The sequence below is a fragment of the Anas platyrhynchos genome, chromosome 12 (genome assembly GCF_047663525.1).
Source record: "Anas platyrhynchos isolate ZD024472 breed Pekin duck chromosome 12, IASCAAS_PekinDuck_T2T, whole genome shotgun sequence".
Taxonomy (NCBI): Eukaryota; Metazoa; Chordata; class Aves; order Anseriformes; family Anatidae; genus Anas; species Anas platyrhynchos.
The window spans coordinates 10187603-10208337 of record NC_092598.1 but is presented as its reverse complement, the minus strand read 5'-3'; the positions used below and the strand labels follow the sequence as shown (position 1 = coordinate 10208337).

The following is a 20735-nucleotide window of genomic DNA, read 5'->3' as shown; positions in this document are numbered from 1 at the left end:
TCCTACATATCTGAAGTCATAGGTCAACTTCAGAACATAAACAAGATTCACTTCTATTCCTAGCTCAGCTAATTCCTTAGCACTAATTTTAGCACATGAAAAGAGGGAGAGAACTCTGGTAAAAGCTATCCAAAATGGGAAACAAAAAGGCCTTTGGAAATGCCTGGCATTTAGACAGTCAAATGTCTGAGCCAAAACTGTTAGTCAGTTATTCAAAACAAAATGTTTGCATTTTCCTCAGAACAGACATATAATAGGGAGAATTACTTTGGCTGCTATTGTGAAGGCATATTTAGGAGAAACAAAAGAAGCCCAACTATGTATGTACCATACAATGCAGTACTCTCTAAGAGTTATCCAACGTAACACAACCACATTATTACAGTTCTCCACCTTGGCTAACGTATATCCTGCTTTTAAGGACTTTGCATTGCATTGTGTAGTATAACTATTTCTCCCTCTAAAATGACAGGGGAGACATGCTAATAAATCTGATCCTACTTCTAGAGTACAGTATTCTTGTTAAAATTACATACAATTGAGCATGACTACAAACTTGTCTTTGCAGTTGCAGGGCCATTCTGTAAAACGTTTTGACACATTTGACACAAAACCACGGTTACTAGTATTAATATAAGATCTCAGTTCAAATTGTAAGCAAGACTACAGTTATGTTTTCCCAGATATTTTTCATGCCTTACTCTTTTTCCTATTTTCCTTTAGATTATAGAGAGAAGAAAACTAGTAAAAAGACACTGAGCATTTTTAGAGAGCGACCTACATACTTGTTTAGCTTTTCTTCTAAAATATTCTTTATATACCTATTGAAAGGTAACACTTGAAAATACAACTAAGAAAAGATGCCATTTTAACTAGCAAATAAGACAAAATGTGCTCATGGTTATTCTAATTCAGTAATTTATATCTCCTTTTCCAAGTTACACAGTTCACTGAAAATATCAGTATGCTGCATCTCTAGTTAGTCCTACTAACTTTTGAAAAACAGTTACTCCTACCGGCTTTTGAAATAACTAATTCTCTTATTCTGCGGATAAACACATACCTCTCCTCCTATGGTGAGCAGTCCAGGTGAATCAAGCTTCCGTTTCTTCCGGGGACCGATAGCCGCCAACGCGGTTAGATTGGCATCCCTCTGCCTCATTTGTGCAAGTTCTTGTTGCTGCATCTATTAGAGGAAGAAAAATATGTTTAGATTGTATTCTGTCATCATATCAGAGCTACTCCCACACTTGGAAGCCCAAGTTGAAAGTCACGACATGAGCAATCACCAACAGTGCTGTCATGGTCCTAGAAATACTACTTTAGCAGCTCAAACATGCAGCTTTGTAGTAGAGTAATAAAGTTACAGAAGTTCTCTTGACTTCTCACAGGATTTCTACTTCCATATATCTCCATTCTTATCCTTGAAAACTGTCTTAGCCTGTAAGTACTATACACTAACCATATGTCCCCAGTTTAAGACTGATATATAAATATGAATATAAATATGAAAATGAATATAAATACCAATTCAAACCCTCAAAAATACAATACCTCACACATGTCCTTTCATCTCAGATTTATGTTGAATGTTTTAACTAGACTTGATATTTACTTTCAAAAAAAAAAAAAAGCTTATGTAAATGACCTCTATCAGAATATTAGCAGAAAGTAATACTGAAACAAAACCCCTTCACACTGAATTTAAAACTGCTTTATGGGATTAGGATTTAGGGAACAATGCATTGAATTTGTGTGAGGCTAACGAAACAACCTGCCAGTTGCATCACGTAACAGAGCAGCATGCTACAAAAAATAAGATAAAGTACTCCAGCTACCACATGATGAAAAGGTAAAATTGCATACCCATTTTAATTGTGCAGTCCTTTTATAGAGTAAATGATAAGAGACATAGTTCCATGAGCAATATTACTTTAATAAAAATTCTGATAATTAATATTGCACAAAAATACTTGATTAGGTAAACAGTGTATGTTTTTAATCAGAAAAAAAAACAAACACCTTTCTAGTTCTTAGTAATAATTCTTACTATGTTCAACACTTTGGGTTTGCAAAATCCTTCAGAAAATTCAGAGGAGGTGTTTGTTAGCTAATCCCATGGACATCCAACCTCAAGAGAAATGCATGGAACACTACCTCAATAAATTCAATACTGATAATAAAGACATTGCATGATACAGGCACAATTCTTCATTAAAATAAAACTTATCTGACAGGTGTAGATAGAAGTATCTCAGCCATTACTTAAATGTGAGCTGCATATACAAGTGAGGCCTGAACTACTTGGCCAATGTCAAAAGGAAAGGTGGTTTAAGCAAAAAAGCACAGTGTGTGGCATTTTTTCTCCATTTACTTCTGTGTAGAAAAAGCAGGTCTGCTTCATGGCTATTATTTAATGCAGTTTTCAGCTTTATTCATTTACCAGTAGATTATTTTCATGTTCTTCAGAAAAAGCAAATCCGGTACATTTTCACATTTTTATGCCACATATTTTTACAGCTTCAATTGTTATTAGAACTGAAATGTGAAATTATATACAAATAAGCATCTCACTTATCTACAGGATAAAAGAATTCCCTAACTACAAAAAAGAAACATGGAAAAATATCTAAATAATAGTGCAAAGGTCTATACATACTTCTCTTTGCCAACTCATATTAGGTTTTTAGCTCAAATATCTTTGGCTCTCTTCCAGATTAAATGCCAGTTAGACAGACCTGCCCGCTTACCCTTTCAAGGTAGATAGCAACAGTGGTGAGCTCTAATCATTTACAAAGGTCATGATCGGAAGCTAGCCCGTAAGCAGTCATTTAAAATTCGATTGATCCCTATTTGTAGTCAGGGAAAGAAAATGGACATTTCAGCTGTATTGTAATTATGAGGCTTCAAGGCAACTGTAAATAGATGTGCAAATCCAGATACTGGCAAATACCTTAGAGAAGAAATTATTACTATAGTATAACATATATCCAGGAAAGGTTGAAGATAAAACTGCATATAAAAAAAGATCAATCATCTTTCTGCTAATTTGCCATGCTTGCCAGCCTATAAGGGTTATCACAATTATCAGAAGTCTGATGAATATTTAAGCTAGGGCCAACTGGCTTAGAGTGATCTCAGACGAAGTTGTAAAGTGGATGGCTTCACAGAATAAGAAATTTTGTAGCATAGAAGTTTTAGTTTCCTGGGAGGTATGGGTCAGAAATAAAGTCTGATGGAGAACTGGTACAATAAAAAGGTTATAATATGAATATCTTATCCAAAGTCAACACATCCAAACCAACAGTAAGCTAATACTTTGCCTATTGTGCTACTTGTACTGCAATATACAGTGATTGTTTCAAGATGTGATGTATGCACATAATGCCTCTGTAAGGCTCTTCTAAGAATGATTTTTATTTTTGCACATGCAAATTGTGAAGCAAAATATGCCATTAAAACATTAAAAGCAAAATATGCCATCTCTCTAAATTGCATAAAATGGGACATATTCTGCTCTCACTTAGAAAACTGCAAAGTTTCTGGTGCTGTTTTAGCAAAACATGAAATAGATTTTAAGAGTGTGCGAAAGGGCTTGCACTCATTTATTTCTCAGGTTCTTTGTCCTTTATTTTTTATTCAGTGAGAAGGGGTAAAGATAGTTTTGATATCAAATACTAATCTCTGACAAATGTGTTGGCCCAGCACTTGCCCAAACAAACACGCAAGATTTTCAACTAACTAATTTACCAAATGACAGGAAACCTGGCTCAGCAAACAGAGCCGAAGGAGCTGGGCTGTTTTACTGACACCCGGTGTGAGTACTGGCAAGACCTTCCCCTTCACTTCCCTGTGCCTCTCACCTCTCCTCACCCAGCAGTTAAGTCGATAAGCTCTCCAGACACGGATCTCCTGTACTATGTGCCTTACTTGTCACCTAGCCCTGTTGGGACTAACACGCACTACTTGAACACAAATAAGGAATATGCTGCCAGGTACAAAATCTCCAGATAAAAACATGATACAATTTCTGATACTGGCTTTACAATACACACTTTGATGTACTACAATAGAAAATATAAACCTTCTTATATAAACCTTAATTGCTCAAAACATATCAAATATATCAAAAGCACATATGCATTATCGCTAAGATCATAGTATCCTGAAGTTTTATTAAAATTATGGCTGAAATGATGGAATACTTGATTGATACTGTATTATAAAAATTTTCATAACTCTTAAAAATTAGTTTTTACTGCTGATTTTTGAAAAGCTCATCTGAAGGCAGAGAATCATAAAATTACATTTGAAAATAATTGAAAGAATTACGATCCTGATTACCAAAAAATGTATTAATCTTGCAGCAATTAGTGTACTCCAGCTGGCTTAAGGGAACATCTTTACACACTCACTATTAACTATCAACTTGCTTACAATAAAACATCTTTGCAGTTTACAGACAGTTACGAGCATGACATTTGACACAGTTTCTGGATTATATTTATAGTCTTGAAGCACACTAACCATCACTACTTCTTGATTCCCCCATCCCAACTTTCTCTTGCTTCCATCTCCAAGTCACACACATACAGCCATGTTTTCATACCCTACATCAGATTACCTCTGCCAATCTCTTTCATTCTCATCATCCGACTCTGCATCAAAAAATATCAGCAATTATAGTCTTTCTATGTGGAGAAATAACCAACAACAGTGTCTTGGCTTTAGTTCAAAACAAGGGGACACTATATGTGTCACAGAGATGTTCATACAATGTGGCTGCTGACACCTGACTCAACAGGAGTCTCTCAGTGAATTCAAGGAAAAATACAGGCTGTTTTTAACTGAGAAAACCTGATATGATTATCGAAGTTATCTTGCAAAACAAGTTTAGGAATAACCAAGGATTTTTGTGGGAGCTGGGTAATTAACATAGAACTAAACATTCTGCTTTGGTGTCAACAGAGATGTACATTTAAGATGTGCCTTGTGTACCACATATGTCGAATGCACAGCCCGGACCAGTGGATGCTCTTTTCCCCAGTATGTTCTGAAACTGGGCTCTCTGTATCAATTGGGAATAACTTCACAACCAGTTCTACCCAGTTACAAAGTCATTACTGAATTTTCAGTGCTAAAAATAAAGTGAATTAAGTGCAGCCATCTTCAGTGCTTTTGTGATTTTAAACTACTTCTAAAAGTACCTATGATACTAAAGCTACTTAAGCTTCTTACTTTACATGGCCAGTGATATTTTAACAGTAAAAAAGCAGCCTGTTATTACAATAGTTTCCCTCTTAACTAAGCCAGTAAATAATTTCCAGATATTTAAACAAATGAAGCACCTGTTAATAACTATACATCTTGATAAAAGAAATTTCCTCTTAATTAACATGATTTAGCAGAAATTAATCTAACTCACTACATCAATGAACAAGATGCAACTGCTTGATAGCTGCATTCACACACACTGTCATTTTCATATTGGACTGCTGATGCAATATCACTCTTTAACTTCCCTTCATCCACAATTAATATGGATATATCAATAGCATATTAAAATTTCTGCCCTCTGGAAAGGAAGTAATGTTTCATTTGGAACTAATCAACAACAATTAACTTTTTTGAAAGTCAAAATATTTATCTAAAACACAGACAAATATTCCAATATATTATACAAGAAAGATGCTTACAAATGACATGTTGTTCTTTGCTCCTTATCTGCTCCAAAATTATTTTTAGCATACCACTTATTTACTGAGAAGTATTTCATTACTTAATTACTTGAACTTACAGAGATCCCTTTGACGAGAAGCACAGTATAAGAATTAAATACCAATACTATTTCACACAATTATATTTTCTTCCTTGCGTATGGCAGTATAACATTAAAACCACACAAAGAACACCATTTTACTACTTTAATAAAGTGAAGCTAACAGAGGTTCTAAAAACTTCAGTTTGTTTTCCTTAGCCCATTATTTGTTATGATACATTTAGGTATTTCAGAAAAGAAACGCCACAAGCCATATGCTACAAGGAAGACAACCATATGTCTATCTCAAGTATCAACATTCAAGCTTAAAAATCTAGATTTAGTAACTTCCAAAGCACAACAAGAGCACATTTAGCATGTTTTGTAAATCATTTTGGAATAGAAGCCGAGCATTTTCTTTAAGCTGTTTCTGCACTACAAGTCATTGTGAGAACAGTCACTGAGATATTAATAAGTAAATATATGGTGTTGGTATAAGCTCAGCAATTTTTTTCTTCTCAAATTTTTCCTACAACCAGCAGTTGTAGCAGTCCATGCAACCAGAATAAACCACCTGTTTCAAAGATTAGTAGGGATTCATTTTCAAGATTTCTTAAAGACCTAAATCCTCCATTCATTGCTGTAATTAGTATTATAATAATCCACTTTTCTACAAGATCAACTAAAACAGTAAGAAATTCAAGGAAGGTAAGGCTAGAGAAACAAATAACGTGAATTTGTTCAAGGAAACAATTTCATCTGGAAAGATGATCATGAAGGAAATTCATACTTGGTATGAGCACCTATAGAGGTCAAACAACCTCTCCAGCCCAGAAAATTACATGGCCTAGCTGTGGCTGTGATCTGTACCAGAATCAGAGGAGTCGTTTCCTTCAGTGAACATAGAAGTGAGTATTCCAAGAGAAATAAATCCATTCACAACAGCTATGCAACCATTCCAGTGAATCTCACTTGCTCACTTGAATCCACAGGATAAGGAATGTCAAACCTCAAATGAGACACCAGGCTACATCAGAAAGACAGGAGCTATTCAAACCCAGTACCAAAAGGCATCTGGAAATGAAGGCAAAACGTGCTCCAAATGGAGGGCAAAAAGTGAGCAAATTGAAATTACCTTTGCCTTAAAGCAGAGGTGTAGATGGATATGGGCCTGAGCTGTGGTCAGTAAGGACTGCAGTAGGAGAGATTTCCTTCAGTGTGATCAGAAACAGGATGACTGGACCACTAATGACTCAAATCTACACACAAATACCTTCAAAACCAAAAGGAAGAACAGAGTGGCATCACATGAGAGACAAAAAGGTCAAGGAGGTGTTTCTCTAATTTCAGGTAGAAATCAGGGGTGTTTTTTGGCCTGGAAGGAAAATAACCCGGTGACAGAGAAAGACAGATGATTGTGGAGATAAAGAGGAAGGAAGAGCTAGAGGAGGTAGTCAAGTATGTTTAAATACCGTCAATATAGGATTTGATAAGGGAATAGAAGCAGAGTTGTAAAAGTAAGTTTCTACAGTCACAGAGCCAACTCATCTCACAAAGAACTACACTATGGCTACTTACAATCCCCAGCATAGTTCAGAAATACAGCCTGAGAAGAAGAAAAGAGGACAGAGAAGGGGCTAATAGCCCAACAGAAACTATAAATATTGACAGACTGTAAACCGCAATCAAGAATGAAGACAGCCAGGACTGAACACTGAGCAGGAAATTGGCAACAGAGAGCACTAAATGGCAGAAATGTTTGATGAAAGCAGGATCATATAAACAATGATTTAAGCATTGATTTCTAGCCAATAGGCATCAATGGAGATCCTTCCTAATTCCGTTTGCGATGGATGGTTTAATTCTTGATAACAGGGTCATATGCTGGGAAAAGCCTGTCTTAATTGATGGTTCTGCAGCATATATCTATCAGTCTCAGACAGTGATTGCACCCCCTGGAAAAACATCTTTTTTGCTGAGGAGAGCCTGAAATGTGGAACCATTATACATGTCCTAAGACATCCATGACAGAGGGTGCAATTAAAAAAATGAAACTCATTAAAAATGCTGGCAGTAACCTCAACAAGTCCAGGACAATGATCAAGAAGGATCAGTAACCCAGTTAACCTCAGAGAGAGAGTCTTGAAAAACAGCTAACGCCTGCAGAATGCCCACGCTAGGTTCCCTCCTCTCCTCTGCATTACCCAAGTCTCTAAAGGTCAACAGAACTCCTACAGCAACAACACCCGGCTGGTGTGAAACTGGCCCAAAGTAGCTAAAGTTACAACGTGGCTCTGCAGTAAGGCAACACAGAGAAGGTTTACATGTGTAATAGCAAAGCATACGCTGAACACGTCCTGTGAGACTTTCAAACACTCACAGCTTTGCTAAACCATACCTAACTTCCTTCAACGTAAAGCTAGATGCTACTTCTCCAGAAGTGTACTCTCGTCAGACAGTAAAACCTCCAGTCGACACCTGTGATGGCTGCACATCTCTTTGAAGGAGATGAAGGTTTTTCTGTACTGAAAAAGGGGTGCGTGTGTGCTTTTTCTCTTTCCCACACACTTAACAACAGTTGAAAATTACTGCACTGTGTTCAAAAAACCACCCTGGGCAAAGACTAAGCTGGGAACATTTCAGCCCCCAAGATGAATGTTTCTTAAAAATAATGAGCATACGAATACAGTTCTGGAACCTTAACTGGGGTACTTTTGACCAGGTGTATTCCCTGCAATAGACCTATCCTGTTTATTACTTTTAATCTTGTTATGTTCTAGAAGTTTGCTCAAAATTTCCATTAACTTTTGCCCCATTACTTTTGAGAGAATGTGTTAAACTTCTGATATAGAAAATGCCAGGTGCATCCTGCCTTTTTTATTCTTGCCCGAAGACAAGCCTTAATCGTAATTTTCTGAAGTCATGTATATTATCTAGTTAAATATGATTTTTAAAATAATAATCAGTTAAACAATTTTATCTCCTCAATAATAAGTAGTATCAGAACTGATTTTTATATATATTCATACTAAAATCTTTTTACAGCTTACTCATAGCTTATAAAAAATCAAAAGCATGAAGAAATTCTTTTGTCTCCAATGTTATTTTGTTCCCTAAATACTTTGAAGAAATGATCCTTATCCCACTAGTACATTTCATCAACTAACACTCTTCACAGATGTTTATGAAATACTTCTTGTTAAATTTATATATTCTTAGTTGTTTGACTTTTTGGTCTTCCAAATACAATGCACTATTCTAATTTAACTTTAAACCATTTATTTCTGTAACTCTCCAAGCAGTTCTTAAGCTATATTCATAGTAACAGAATGCATAATAATGTGTTGTTGTTTTTTTTTTTGAATAATCTTAAAAATTCTAAATAAACTTAGAATAAATTTAGAATAACAGTCTTTCAGATTCCTGTAAAAGAGTTCCACAGCAGTGTGCTTTGTGCCCTTTCAGTAACCTGATTCATTAATATTTTTCATTCCTGAAAATCTGTTGTTGAAGCTTCAGCACGCTTTGTCTGGTTTTGGTTAAACTATTCCTTGAACAACTTATCTCCATTAGCACCAGTTCCGGGCTCTTATGTATTAAGCTGGAGATACCCCTATTTTAAGCCCTTATATTTGCTAGGTCCCACGGTCTGTTTTGTAGATTTGCGGATGCAAACACAGATCATTTGAGGAAAGGGCTTCTGAGGGACAGATGAATGACAGAAGACAGCATTATTAGAGCTGGCAACTTTTTGAGAGGTCTGTAGTAAGATCAGAAGAAGTTCTGAAAGAATCTCCCTAAGATTTGTTATTCTATTTTTTTGTTATATGTCTTCATTTTATTTTGGATCAACTCAACAAGACAATTACAAATGTTCTCAAACCATTTTTCAAAGGAAACTAAACATGTTTGTGCAGTCCAGGCAGACAGAAGGAATGGTAAGAATACCACATTCAAAAACTTGAACAACTCACTTGCAGGTTCCTGAATCCACGTGCAAGCAAGAGATCTTCGCTCCTGGGACACTGACAATAATTTTGATCTTCTCCTAGTGTTAATGTAAATGGGGGTTACTACCCCCTGAGATTTCTAGAATGTTGTCCTTTGCCCCTGAAGCGAGACATGATGGGAGGATTCCGAAACTCATGCTTTAATGAAGATCACAGAATATAAAATAAAGTGAAAATCTATATAAATTATAGTCATGTTCATAGTTACAGACTAGAGTTGAAGAGACCAGCAAACCTGTTGAGCTGTGGTTTCTGTTAGGGAGATGTGAGAGAAGCATGGGGTAGGGTATACTTGGGTAATGGGATAACTCAGTTAAGAGAAGTGATGAAACATGATTTGCCTTCTTTAAATCATGCACTGGAAAATATGAGGCTCAGATGAACCTCTCAACCAGGCTTTCTCTCAACTCCCCACACTTGCAGCTGGAGTGCATGCATTAACTCCCAGAGGCTGGGCCATCTAGTAGAGTTTTACTGTAGAGTTAACGGTTGTATGAGGGCATTTATCAATTGCTCTATTTTTTAGATTAACTATTCCTGAAATAACATTTTGGAAAATATCCTTTAAAGAATCTTTCATTATATCTGACTAATACAACAACTATTTGGACAGTGAAAACTCTCCATAAAACACCAAAAACTTGGGGAAAGTATGCTCTTGGTTAGTTTGTCCATGGAGCAAACTGGAGGCTAAGGTACACAGGAAGACCTCAACTTCAGTACATCACACCGTAAAAACGTGAGTCAGCCAAAGGTTACCCCATTCTTCAAAATAAACTATTTCTGTTTTTTTTGTAAAATTTCTTGGCCTGTATCCCATTACTACAAAACTTCAGAAGAGCAGAGAGAGTAGCTAACCAGAAATTCTGATAAGAGGCTCTAGCAACTAGATTATTCCAAAAGAAAATGTCCAGATTTTGATACTAGTACTCTACACCATTCTTATGGGAAAGCTGTCTCTGAACTGCCAGTTTCATTTGAGGAAATGAGGCAAATGCAGCAATCTACTAAAAAGCATTTGGCTGTAATAAGTAATTTTGATCAAATAGTTGGAAAGAATGTGATTGAAGTTAATTTCCAAAGTGTCATAAACAGATGGGAAATGGGCAGAATGGAGACTAGTTGTGCACTTTTAACACAATATCCTTTTTTTGCAGCCTGGATCGTGGTTTGATCAAGTCTAAGTGACATGACAAAAACAATTTTAATTTATTCTGAAACTATATTCAACTAAAGAATACACAGTATAGCAAGTATGCTGCTCTGTTCAAAAGTGAGATTTGAGGCAGAGCAGTGTGAGGAACAAAAATAGCCAGACACCCACCTTCTTTTTCCCCTGAAAAGTTGTGGGGGTAGTACTGGGGGTTCACTTGCAAAATGGAAGTTCCACTGGGGATGCAAAACAAGCTTGAAATTTAAATAATCTACATCTTTTCTATTTTAGATTTAACTACAGCAAAACCGATACTTCTCATTTCTCCTGCAGATCAAGGGAACAAAATACCAGTGTGGGGACAAAATATTTCAAGCAATTTTTCATACATTGACAAGTAGTAAATTAGGGAATCTTGTAAGTACAATACAGTAGTCATCCCCTTCTATTGATCACATATAATTTACATCTTACAAAGATGTGAATTCTTGCATTCTCACTCCACAAGGAAAATCTCAATGATTTATTCATTTCAAATAAAAAATAGAAGGTAGATGAGAAGAATTACTTCACAGGCTGCAGCTTTCTCAGGGCACTAGTGCTAGGCTCTTCTTTCGCACTGCCCGAAGGGCCTTTGTGTGCAAGTCCCTCTAATTAACAAGGTGAATCATGCAGCAGTTCCCTAATTAGTGAACATGACAAGCCAATGGAAACAAGCAGACAGACCTGGCTTACAGATATGGTCAACAAAAGACACAGCAACATGCCATTAAAAAATGTATATTTCATGTAAATAAAATACAAAAAGTAAGAGAACTAGTGTAATACCTAATTTTCCTTTTCATGTTTTATGCTTATACCTCGTTTATTGCAGACATAAATAACGACACAATAAATCAAGGTTTCCAACTGCAAGTCACACCACCTCTCCAAAATCAAAGAGTAGCTATCCTACATGAATAAGCATCTGCTTAAGGGGCATTATTTGTTTTCTCTCTTGTTTTTCTGCTTTAAAGAATTGCAGTTACATTAAGCTTAACACTTTAAGAATACCTTAATTAATTCATTTTATTCAAAGTCAATTTTTCTTGAAAACCTTTATCACTAACAGATGAAGTTAATGCAATAGTTGCACTATTATTTACATTATAATGTCTACATTCCCAATATGTAAGAATTCTTATCATTTATAGAATGATAAATAAATAAATAATAATCAAAGAATCAAATCTGCATTAAAAAGAAAATGAGATTATCTAAAATATAGCTTCTTACATTCACCTTTTTTAGTAAAATATTTTTCAATCTTTCTCTCTCCCTTCTGGTTTTCTGAAAAATATTCTCCCAATCTCCAAAATAACACATTGGGGTTTTAATTCATTTTCAATTTATTTCAATCGAACCTTTGAATCAGATGATCTTAATGATCTTGCAGCACATTAGAACTGAGATCTGTGTCACCACCAGCAGAATATAATTCATGACAGAAGAATTCCACTATATTCTTTGCTCTTTATTCCCTGGCACAGTAAAATAAGTAAGGAAAACTACGGACTATGCCTGTATAAGCTGTTGCTCTTCCCCACAATCTTGCAAATAAGTATTTCAGACTTTCCTCTTCTGAGTAAAATTTCATTACATTCTAAAATTGTTGTTTAAAATACTGATGTCTAAAAAACCTCACTGTTCTGACGAGCAGTTTTATAAGCATGGGATTAAAATACTTGCCCAGAAGTAATAATGGTTCTAAATGCCTTTAAAAGTTCTCTTTGGGCTATAAATTTGAAGAATATTTAATGATGTTCTAGTATAAAACTGATTTACTCACTTCTGCTTCAAAGCAATTTTAAAGTCAGTGGAAAAAACATTCACCGCAAATATTATCAGAGATCACAAAAAGAAAGCTAAAATCACTACAATCTATCCGTTGTGTTCAATTTTTTTCCTTAGTATGTGTGAACTTCCCCTAACTTCTCTTAGATGCTACTCAACATAAGCATTGTTAGGACAGTGCAGAACAGCTTTAAACGCAGGCTGGGAAGTATCCTCTTTTAACATCAAGGCACAATGGATAATCTGCTAACAACTGAACTATGATCTGCCATATGCACAGAGGAAGTATTCAGCAAACAACCTGTCACAAACGCTTATTGTTTCAGTAACCAACTCACCAAAGGACTTTGTTTTATAAAATATATTATGGACTCGGGCTCACAATTTATTATCAAAACTAGCTGTAATTATATGTGAAATATACTGCAAAAAGACAAAGATTTGGTGCATTAAAAAACTTGGAAATGTATGCTAAATATGCAACACTACAAACTAATCCAAAATCACAATGTTTTGAATTGATTTTTCAACAAAGACAGATTATTTTATATACATAATTAAAAATATTTTGCATTTAAACAAAAATGTTAAATGTAGCTAACAACAACGAATCATAATTGTCCACAGGAGATGTTTTGATATGAGATCACATCTAATACGAGAGGGAAAAATTCTGTTTTGAATACTGGCACTGCTATCAGTAGACTTATTCCAATGTTGCTGCAATGTGATAGAGAAGAATTCATTTTCTAATATTTTAAATGGTAAGAACAGGCATTTTAAAAGTGATGGGCAAAAAGAGGCAAAAATAGTAATCTCAGACAAAACAGTCAGGTTATTCTACCGTATAGCACAGTCTATCACATGATCTCCGCATTTCCAAATGATGGCAAAGCCAGACATCTCCTCCTCCACTGGAACATCAGATTTAAGGGGGTTGTTTTCCAAATTTCAGTACTAACCAGAGACAATCTCTCCATAGAGACAGATGGATAGATGAGCATTTTTAACTGAGAAATTATTTTTAATGCCTCAGATAAAATTACCTGAGAATATCTGTGAAATGCACATTCATTTACTTTTGGTATAGCTGAGCAGATCACAGACACCATCACATATATTAATCGTCATGGAATCATCAATTAATATGACAAATTAAAGAAACACGCATTTTGATAATGCAACAATTTACAAGATTTTAAAAATGTATTACAATTGTTCTCTATCCAACACATCAAAACACATTGAGCAGAACACTATCATATTACTGAAATCCCATACCTCCTGCTAAGCATCGTGACTGCACACAACACACGCAAAACTTTAACTCACCAGTGAAATGTTTTATGTCTATATAAATAATGAGATTTAACTTTGACAAAACTGAAATTAATAACTGTTCTCTGAGAACCCTGCCAGAGAGTTTCTCATGACCTCAAATTACCTTTCTCCTTAAAGATAATATCTCTAGTACAATCCAGAGCACAGTTTGACTTCTGTATCCTAAAATAAGATTTTAACCTAGGACTAAATCAGAGTATTTTATAGTGTTAGCCAGTACAGTTTCACGTTCTTTAGATAGATGTCTTCCATGCAAGCTGGAAGTCTTTATCACTTCATCTTGCTGTCACCTCAGATAATTAAAAAGGTAGAAACAGATGCAAACATTTTAAAGTGGTGCTCTAGTGACAATTTATATTCTTAGAGGGAAAAAAATCATCCCATATTTATGTTTTCTGATACACACTAGTAAATAATAGTTTCCCTGAACATACTGCTTAAGGAAGAAAAGCTAGCAACTGCTTATAACAGCCCATTATTAATACAAAATTCTTTTGCTGAATACTGAGCTTAGTCTTCCTCAAAACAGGAAGCTGAAAATGTTTTTAATTAAAAGAACTAAACAGCAGCATAGACAGCGAAGTAGTACTGCATATTCAATAACCTTTTCAATTACTACCTGTCCCAGCTGGACACAGCAGCTATCCTATATATTCTACAGGAACCCTGTTCTGGGGAGCCACTCACAGTTATCCAAAGCTGGCAGACGTCAGCTAAAGCCACAAAGCCGTGGGCTGCCTTAAGACCAAGGCCTCCTTATGAAAACTTGTCCAGAATTTAAACATAGTCCTAAAAATGCTCTCTTCTAAAATTATAAATCAACAGGACTAACCGGACACTTTTTCCATCTCATCATTTACTTCCCTACTGCTAGGGAAGAGATAACACAATAAAGGACACAACTTTCTTGCTAAATTCTGAAGACACAGAAATGTTAAAATAACAAGATCATTAATAAAACAGCAAACCACTATTTGGAAAGGCCAAATGAGTTTCTGAGGGAAAAAAGAATTCTAGAATTTTCTCCAAGTGTTTACTTTTAAAGAGGAGCAAGAAAACAATTACTACTGAAAATAAGATTTGAAAAGAAATAGACAAAATTATCCTATTTCTCATAAAAATACTCTCATCAATTGAACTTTTATTACATTTCTTATAAAGTGAACATTCACAGAATCAGAGAAAAATTAAGGTTGGAAAAGACCTTTAAGACCATCTGGTCCAACCATTCCCCTACCACCAATGTCACCCACTAAACCATGTCCCTAAGCACCACGTCCAACCTTTCCTTGAACACCCCCAGGGACGGTGACTCCACCAAATCCCTGGGCAACTTGTCCCAATGCCTGACCGCTCTTTCTAAGAAAGAATGTGTCCTAATTGTTTTAACTGTTGAGGAGTAGTGCTCTTTGTTCAATTCTTTGTTTTAATTGTTGAAGAGTACGGGCATGACGTTTCCATTTTTCTACTCACCACGGACATCGCCTGACTGCCAGGACTTTTCAGCTATGATGGAGAGAGGCTTGGCAACCACATCAGCCAGTTCCCTCAGGACCCTGGGATTCATGTCATCAGGTCCCACAGACTTGTACCTGTTTAGATTCATTACGTGGTCTCGAACGTGCTCTTCACTTACAGTGAGTGGGACTTTGATCCCCCAGCCTCCATCTATGGGTTCAAGGAAATGAAAGACTTGGGAAGCCCGTCTACCAGTGTAGATGGAGGCAAAGAAGTTGCAGAGTACCTCAGCCTTCTCCATGGCTGTCATTACTAATTACTCAGATATAGGAACTCACTCTTAATATAAGAAATTAGCCCCCTATAATGGCTTACACACCACTATTTTTACCCCTCGTTCTATTCTAACAAATGTTAAAGGCACTTGGTAGTCCTTGGGGACTCCTGTCACCCCAATGCAACAGCCCGAAGGAAGCTGGGTCCTTTCTTGTGCTCTTCCTTGAGGCTCTGTGCAGAAGGGCTGCCACCTCTCGCACAAGGGCTGGTGGATAGGAAAGAAGCACTCCCACCTTTGCTCCACACCACCACTGCACCACTGGTTAGGCCCATGCCCCCTGCTGCTGTACGTCTGACAGGCCGGCCTGTTCCCTGCATTGCTGCGGTGCCAATGGTATCACTGATAGTTGTCTGTGGGCTGGACAACAGATGTCCCCTGGGCACTGGTGTCTTTTGTGCCGGAGGTGCTTTCCCTCTGCCCATGACACATCTTCCTCCCATTAGCTGCCATTCGTCTCGGTGCTTACATGTACTAGATTATTTCGTGTACTGTTTACAAATGTTGTGAATTTTCCTCTGGATCTATTAATATTCTCAATTTCAACTATATAAGGATCTTCAAATTTCATCACAAAGCTGTTTTCCTTTCCTTTGCATTAGGAGGCTACTCAAATTCAGCTCTAATGCTGTTCTTTCCAGTACTGCAGTCACTTTTCAATTGCATTTTGTTCTGCCATCCATTACAATTTCACATTCTAGTTATAGCCCCAGATACATACATTCTACCTCTGTACTGTCTTCCTGTACACAATTAACACCTGATTTCAGTTTTTATGTTGTCTAATTCCCCGTTTTGCATATTTGTATACCTTCTTAAGGCCTACTTGCCTTGTCTGATATGTTTGCCAGATATGAGCACTTCTTCCAGGATTTATTCTTACTTTTTGGGAAATTATTAGATTTTAATGCAGCTTGACATTTGAATACAACCTTTGGCCATATAGGTTGAAAAACCTTTTAAAACATCACAAGACTGATATGTCAAAAAAGAAGATTAACAAAGATTTTCAGAAATCTACACGTTGTTGCTTCTGTTTCAAGAATTCAAGTTTCTGTTGTGAATAAAAATAGATCTACCAGTTGTAAAGGGAAAGGATACAGAAGTGTAAGGGAACATACTCTACTTCAAATTGCCAATGCAGATTTTTGCATGGCTGTGCAGAGTCAGTAAACCTAGGAACTGTAATTGCATCATACTGTTTTTCAATTTGCTTCACTTCAGTCCTACAGAATACTGAGATACCAGCCTCAACGTAACTATAACACCTCAGTGTACAGAAACTCATAGGTACAAATACATAACATAATTTCCCATTCTAGAAAATCCCACTCACAACCTCCTAACCATTTCCAAGAAAAACTAGAAGTTAGCCACAACTGAGCAACAATTTGACATTAAATGAAAACAAAGGTCTTACCAATCCTTACTCAACGGCCTAATAAAGTAAAAAATGCAATAATGCCTTTCAAATGTCTACATTTTAGAGATAATCATATCTATCTTTAGTAAACACACCTGTGAGAGAAAAACAACTATACTGTCTACATTGTGAGTGGCAGCAATGCATTTTTTTTTATTTAAAATATACTATTACAAGAAGGGAAATATGTTGTAAGGGTATGTTGAGCAGTATCTCATTATTCAACTGAGATGATGCAACTATCGGTAGACTTTCACGGGCTGACACAAAGATCTTTTTAATGAAAAGACTAAACTAAAATCAGGAAATAGACGCTAACCCACCTTTTATGACCTCAACTTATGTTACTGACCAGCCACTTGACTTGCAATTGAAGAGAAATGTCCTTACATAATCCAGCTACGTACGGAAATGTTTAGTCAAAACTGCTGCTTTTCTCCCTACTGTTAGCTGTATGAAAATTCCATAGCCAAAACTACCACAACAAACTACCTGACAGTGACAACAATGCTAATGTTCACATTACTAAACAGTACATACATACATGTATAAATACATAAACATACATTGTCACATCCTAGCACACACTGACAGATGCTGACAAACCTTATAAGAACATTATAGCATGGCTTTACCAAGCAGACTTAAAGAATCAGATTACTTCTTTGTGTCTATTTTCATAATCTGCTAAACAAAATATTCTTCAAGAAGTCTGTGAAAATTAACGCCTTGTGTATCTTATAAATTACTTGGAAATACACAAAAGTATCACTCACACATATTTCAAGTCTCTCAGAAATGTGCTGGCAAGGAAGTTTTAAATTACCCTTTTTAAAATTTTACCACTACAGTTCCAACTTTAACTTTGCTTCTATAAACTCTTTCATCTCGTACTAACAGGCTAGAAACAGATCACAGATTTCATGAAATGCAGTACAAGCTACCAAGTGTATGCATTCCATTGTAAAAGGACAGAACATGCAAATGCCCTTCCAGCCTACAACAGGGAGTAGACGTGGGGATCACGGGTAGATGTCCGTATGTGGGTCTTGCACAGAAAAGCGACTGAAGATTTGTCAGCAGGAGGTATGCAGCTGATTGCTGATGGCCAGCTGCCTGCTGCCGGTGCAATGTGCAGTACCCAGACTGAGTGGGCAGAGGAACAGAAGATTTAGTAGGTGCGTCTCCATCCCCTTAGGTCACACCATGTGACTCGCAGCGCCCGGAGGAACTGGGGGCAGATGAAAGCTGGCAGCTGTGTGCCGCCTCAGGCGCTCAGAGGCTGCCAAACAGGGCTTACAAACATGTTAGCTCAGCAGCAGAATTAAAGCCCTCATTCAGGTTTATTTTGGAGTAAGAAACCAATGCGCATACAGAGGATGGGGGAAAACTTGCCCTGCAGGCTGAAGCCTAAGTACACCTTGACCTCTCCCTGCAAGCCTCAGTATCACAGGGCAGGCTTGACTAAGGGACCAAGACAGCTCATAATTTATATTGTTGTCCCAGCAACCTCTTCAGGTTCTGACAACCAGACACAGCTGACATTTGCTGCCCTCTGCTTATTAAATAGGCAATCATATTCTAAAGTCTAAAGCGCTATTATTTTGCCAGATCAGCAGGGAATTAAATCTGCTGCAGTGTTTACATAAAACAGTTATATGATTTTTCCACATTCACATCTTGCTCCAAATGACTTTATTTATTTATTTAAAGTTGTGCCAGAGTGACAAATTAAGCACGCTGTTGTTTATACCTGAGGAAGATCCATAGTAGGTTGGAGGCAGAAAGAGGACTGGAAATTCAGTCTTCATGTCTATCTTTAAGAAACTGATCTGATGTGTATCTACATATATATATATTCAAATGCATAAAAAGGATGTAAAAAAAATGTTTTGGAAAAGGAAGTACCATTGAATATGTTCTTCACTGCCTCTCATGGAACCTCTGGATGCAATCGCTGATACTAAGGAGAGGCAAAGCCAAACCATCCTTATCACAAACCTTGCTCCAGAAAGGTAGAAGAAAACTGTTCCCTTATCTCTTCTCCGAGCTCTCTGTCTGGGCACACAAAAGTGGTTAGAAAAAGGGCACTGCTACTTCCTTAGTAGCCACCCACTTGTTCAGCAGTGCTTCAAAAATCCAAAACCACTATTTTTTTTTCCTACAGACATAGAAAAAAAAATTGCAGATCTATAGTGTTGAAAATTCTACTGTTACCTTCCTGCAGTGGAAAAGTCAGACGCTACCTTCACAGTATTCATTTGACAAGAGAAAGTTCCTACTGGAGTATTTTGATAAGATACCAAAACGCCTCTTTCAGCTCGAGATTCCTTGCAGAAAGCTTGCCCCATTATACACCCAAGTTCTGGAAATCTGTATTTAAGTAGTCCTGTTACTTTATAATAACAGACTACTTGTTACAACAATCTTAGCAGGCAGCACTCCATCTGCCTGTATGCGATCTGGAAGACAACGTAAACAACAGAGATGGATTTCCCCTCCCCTGCCTCCTTTTCAGCTTTTTAAAAAGTTAAATACATTAGGTTGAGCAGAATTTAGAACAGATATTGTGCTTTGGGAAATATTCAAACATAGACAAAGTATGTCTCAGAGCAAAGTTAAACTCTAATTTGGGAATGAGTCTCAAATGTTCCTCACTAGTTTTATCGGAAATTAGAGTACACACTTGAAATTTTGTAAAATCAAGTAAAAATCTAGAAAAGAAAAGTTATCTTTTATAAATGTATATGACTGTTACTTGTTCTATGTCCTCAAATTTTTGGAGAGCCACATGGGAACCTTTTGGTAAGAAAGCTAAGATTATTACTGCATTTCATTTGCTTGCATAGCTGCTGTTGGCTTAAGTAGCAGATTGCATCAGTACAGATACACTTGTTATACAAAACCTAAGGAAATTACAATGCTGCTGTGTTAAAATGAGGGCTGCTGTCTTTTAAATACCTCTTCCAAAATCACTTTTATCATGACACTAGACACCAGTTAAACAATTAATAATACTTGACTACATTGCTTTACTTCTCATTCCTTTCTGCTGTCATTCTTACCCGTCGCATTTTGTTTTGCATCAGTCCCCATTCTCTATTTCCTTTTGCTTTGCTTATAAACACCCAGGATACAAAGACTCACAAGTCTGACACAGGTCTGTGTGGTAGCACAACAAATCAATAGATACAACTGATCCTTCTCACACAAAGCATTCAAATTTGTATGCAAATCTAGCAATGGAGTCAAATTAAGTTCTAAGAGTTTTCTAGATAACCATGATAAAAATAGTGTTGTTGGCTTATTTATGAAAAGGTATCAGATACAAAAATAGAGTTTGTTAAGAAGGGCTACATGTTTAGCTCATACATCAGTAAAAGAATGCTTGCCTTTTATAATGTTAAAAGCAACAGTTGCAGCAG

General features: G+C 36.5%; 1 protein-coding gene across 2 annotated transcripts in view; it reads right to left on the bottom strand.

The window, feature by feature from the left end:
• Positions 1–20735, bottom strand: part of LOC101804819 (transcription initiation factor TFIID subunit 4) — a 142404-nt gene that overhangs the window by 44301 nt on the left and 77368 nt on the right. For both annotated transcript variants that reach the window (XM_038185292.2, XM_038185293.2), the window contains exon 14: positions 1064–1186. In XM_038185292.2, coding sequence (XP_038041220.2) covers positions 1064–1186 — 123 coding nt within the window. The remainder of the gene's footprint in view (positions 1–1063; positions 1187–20735) is intronic.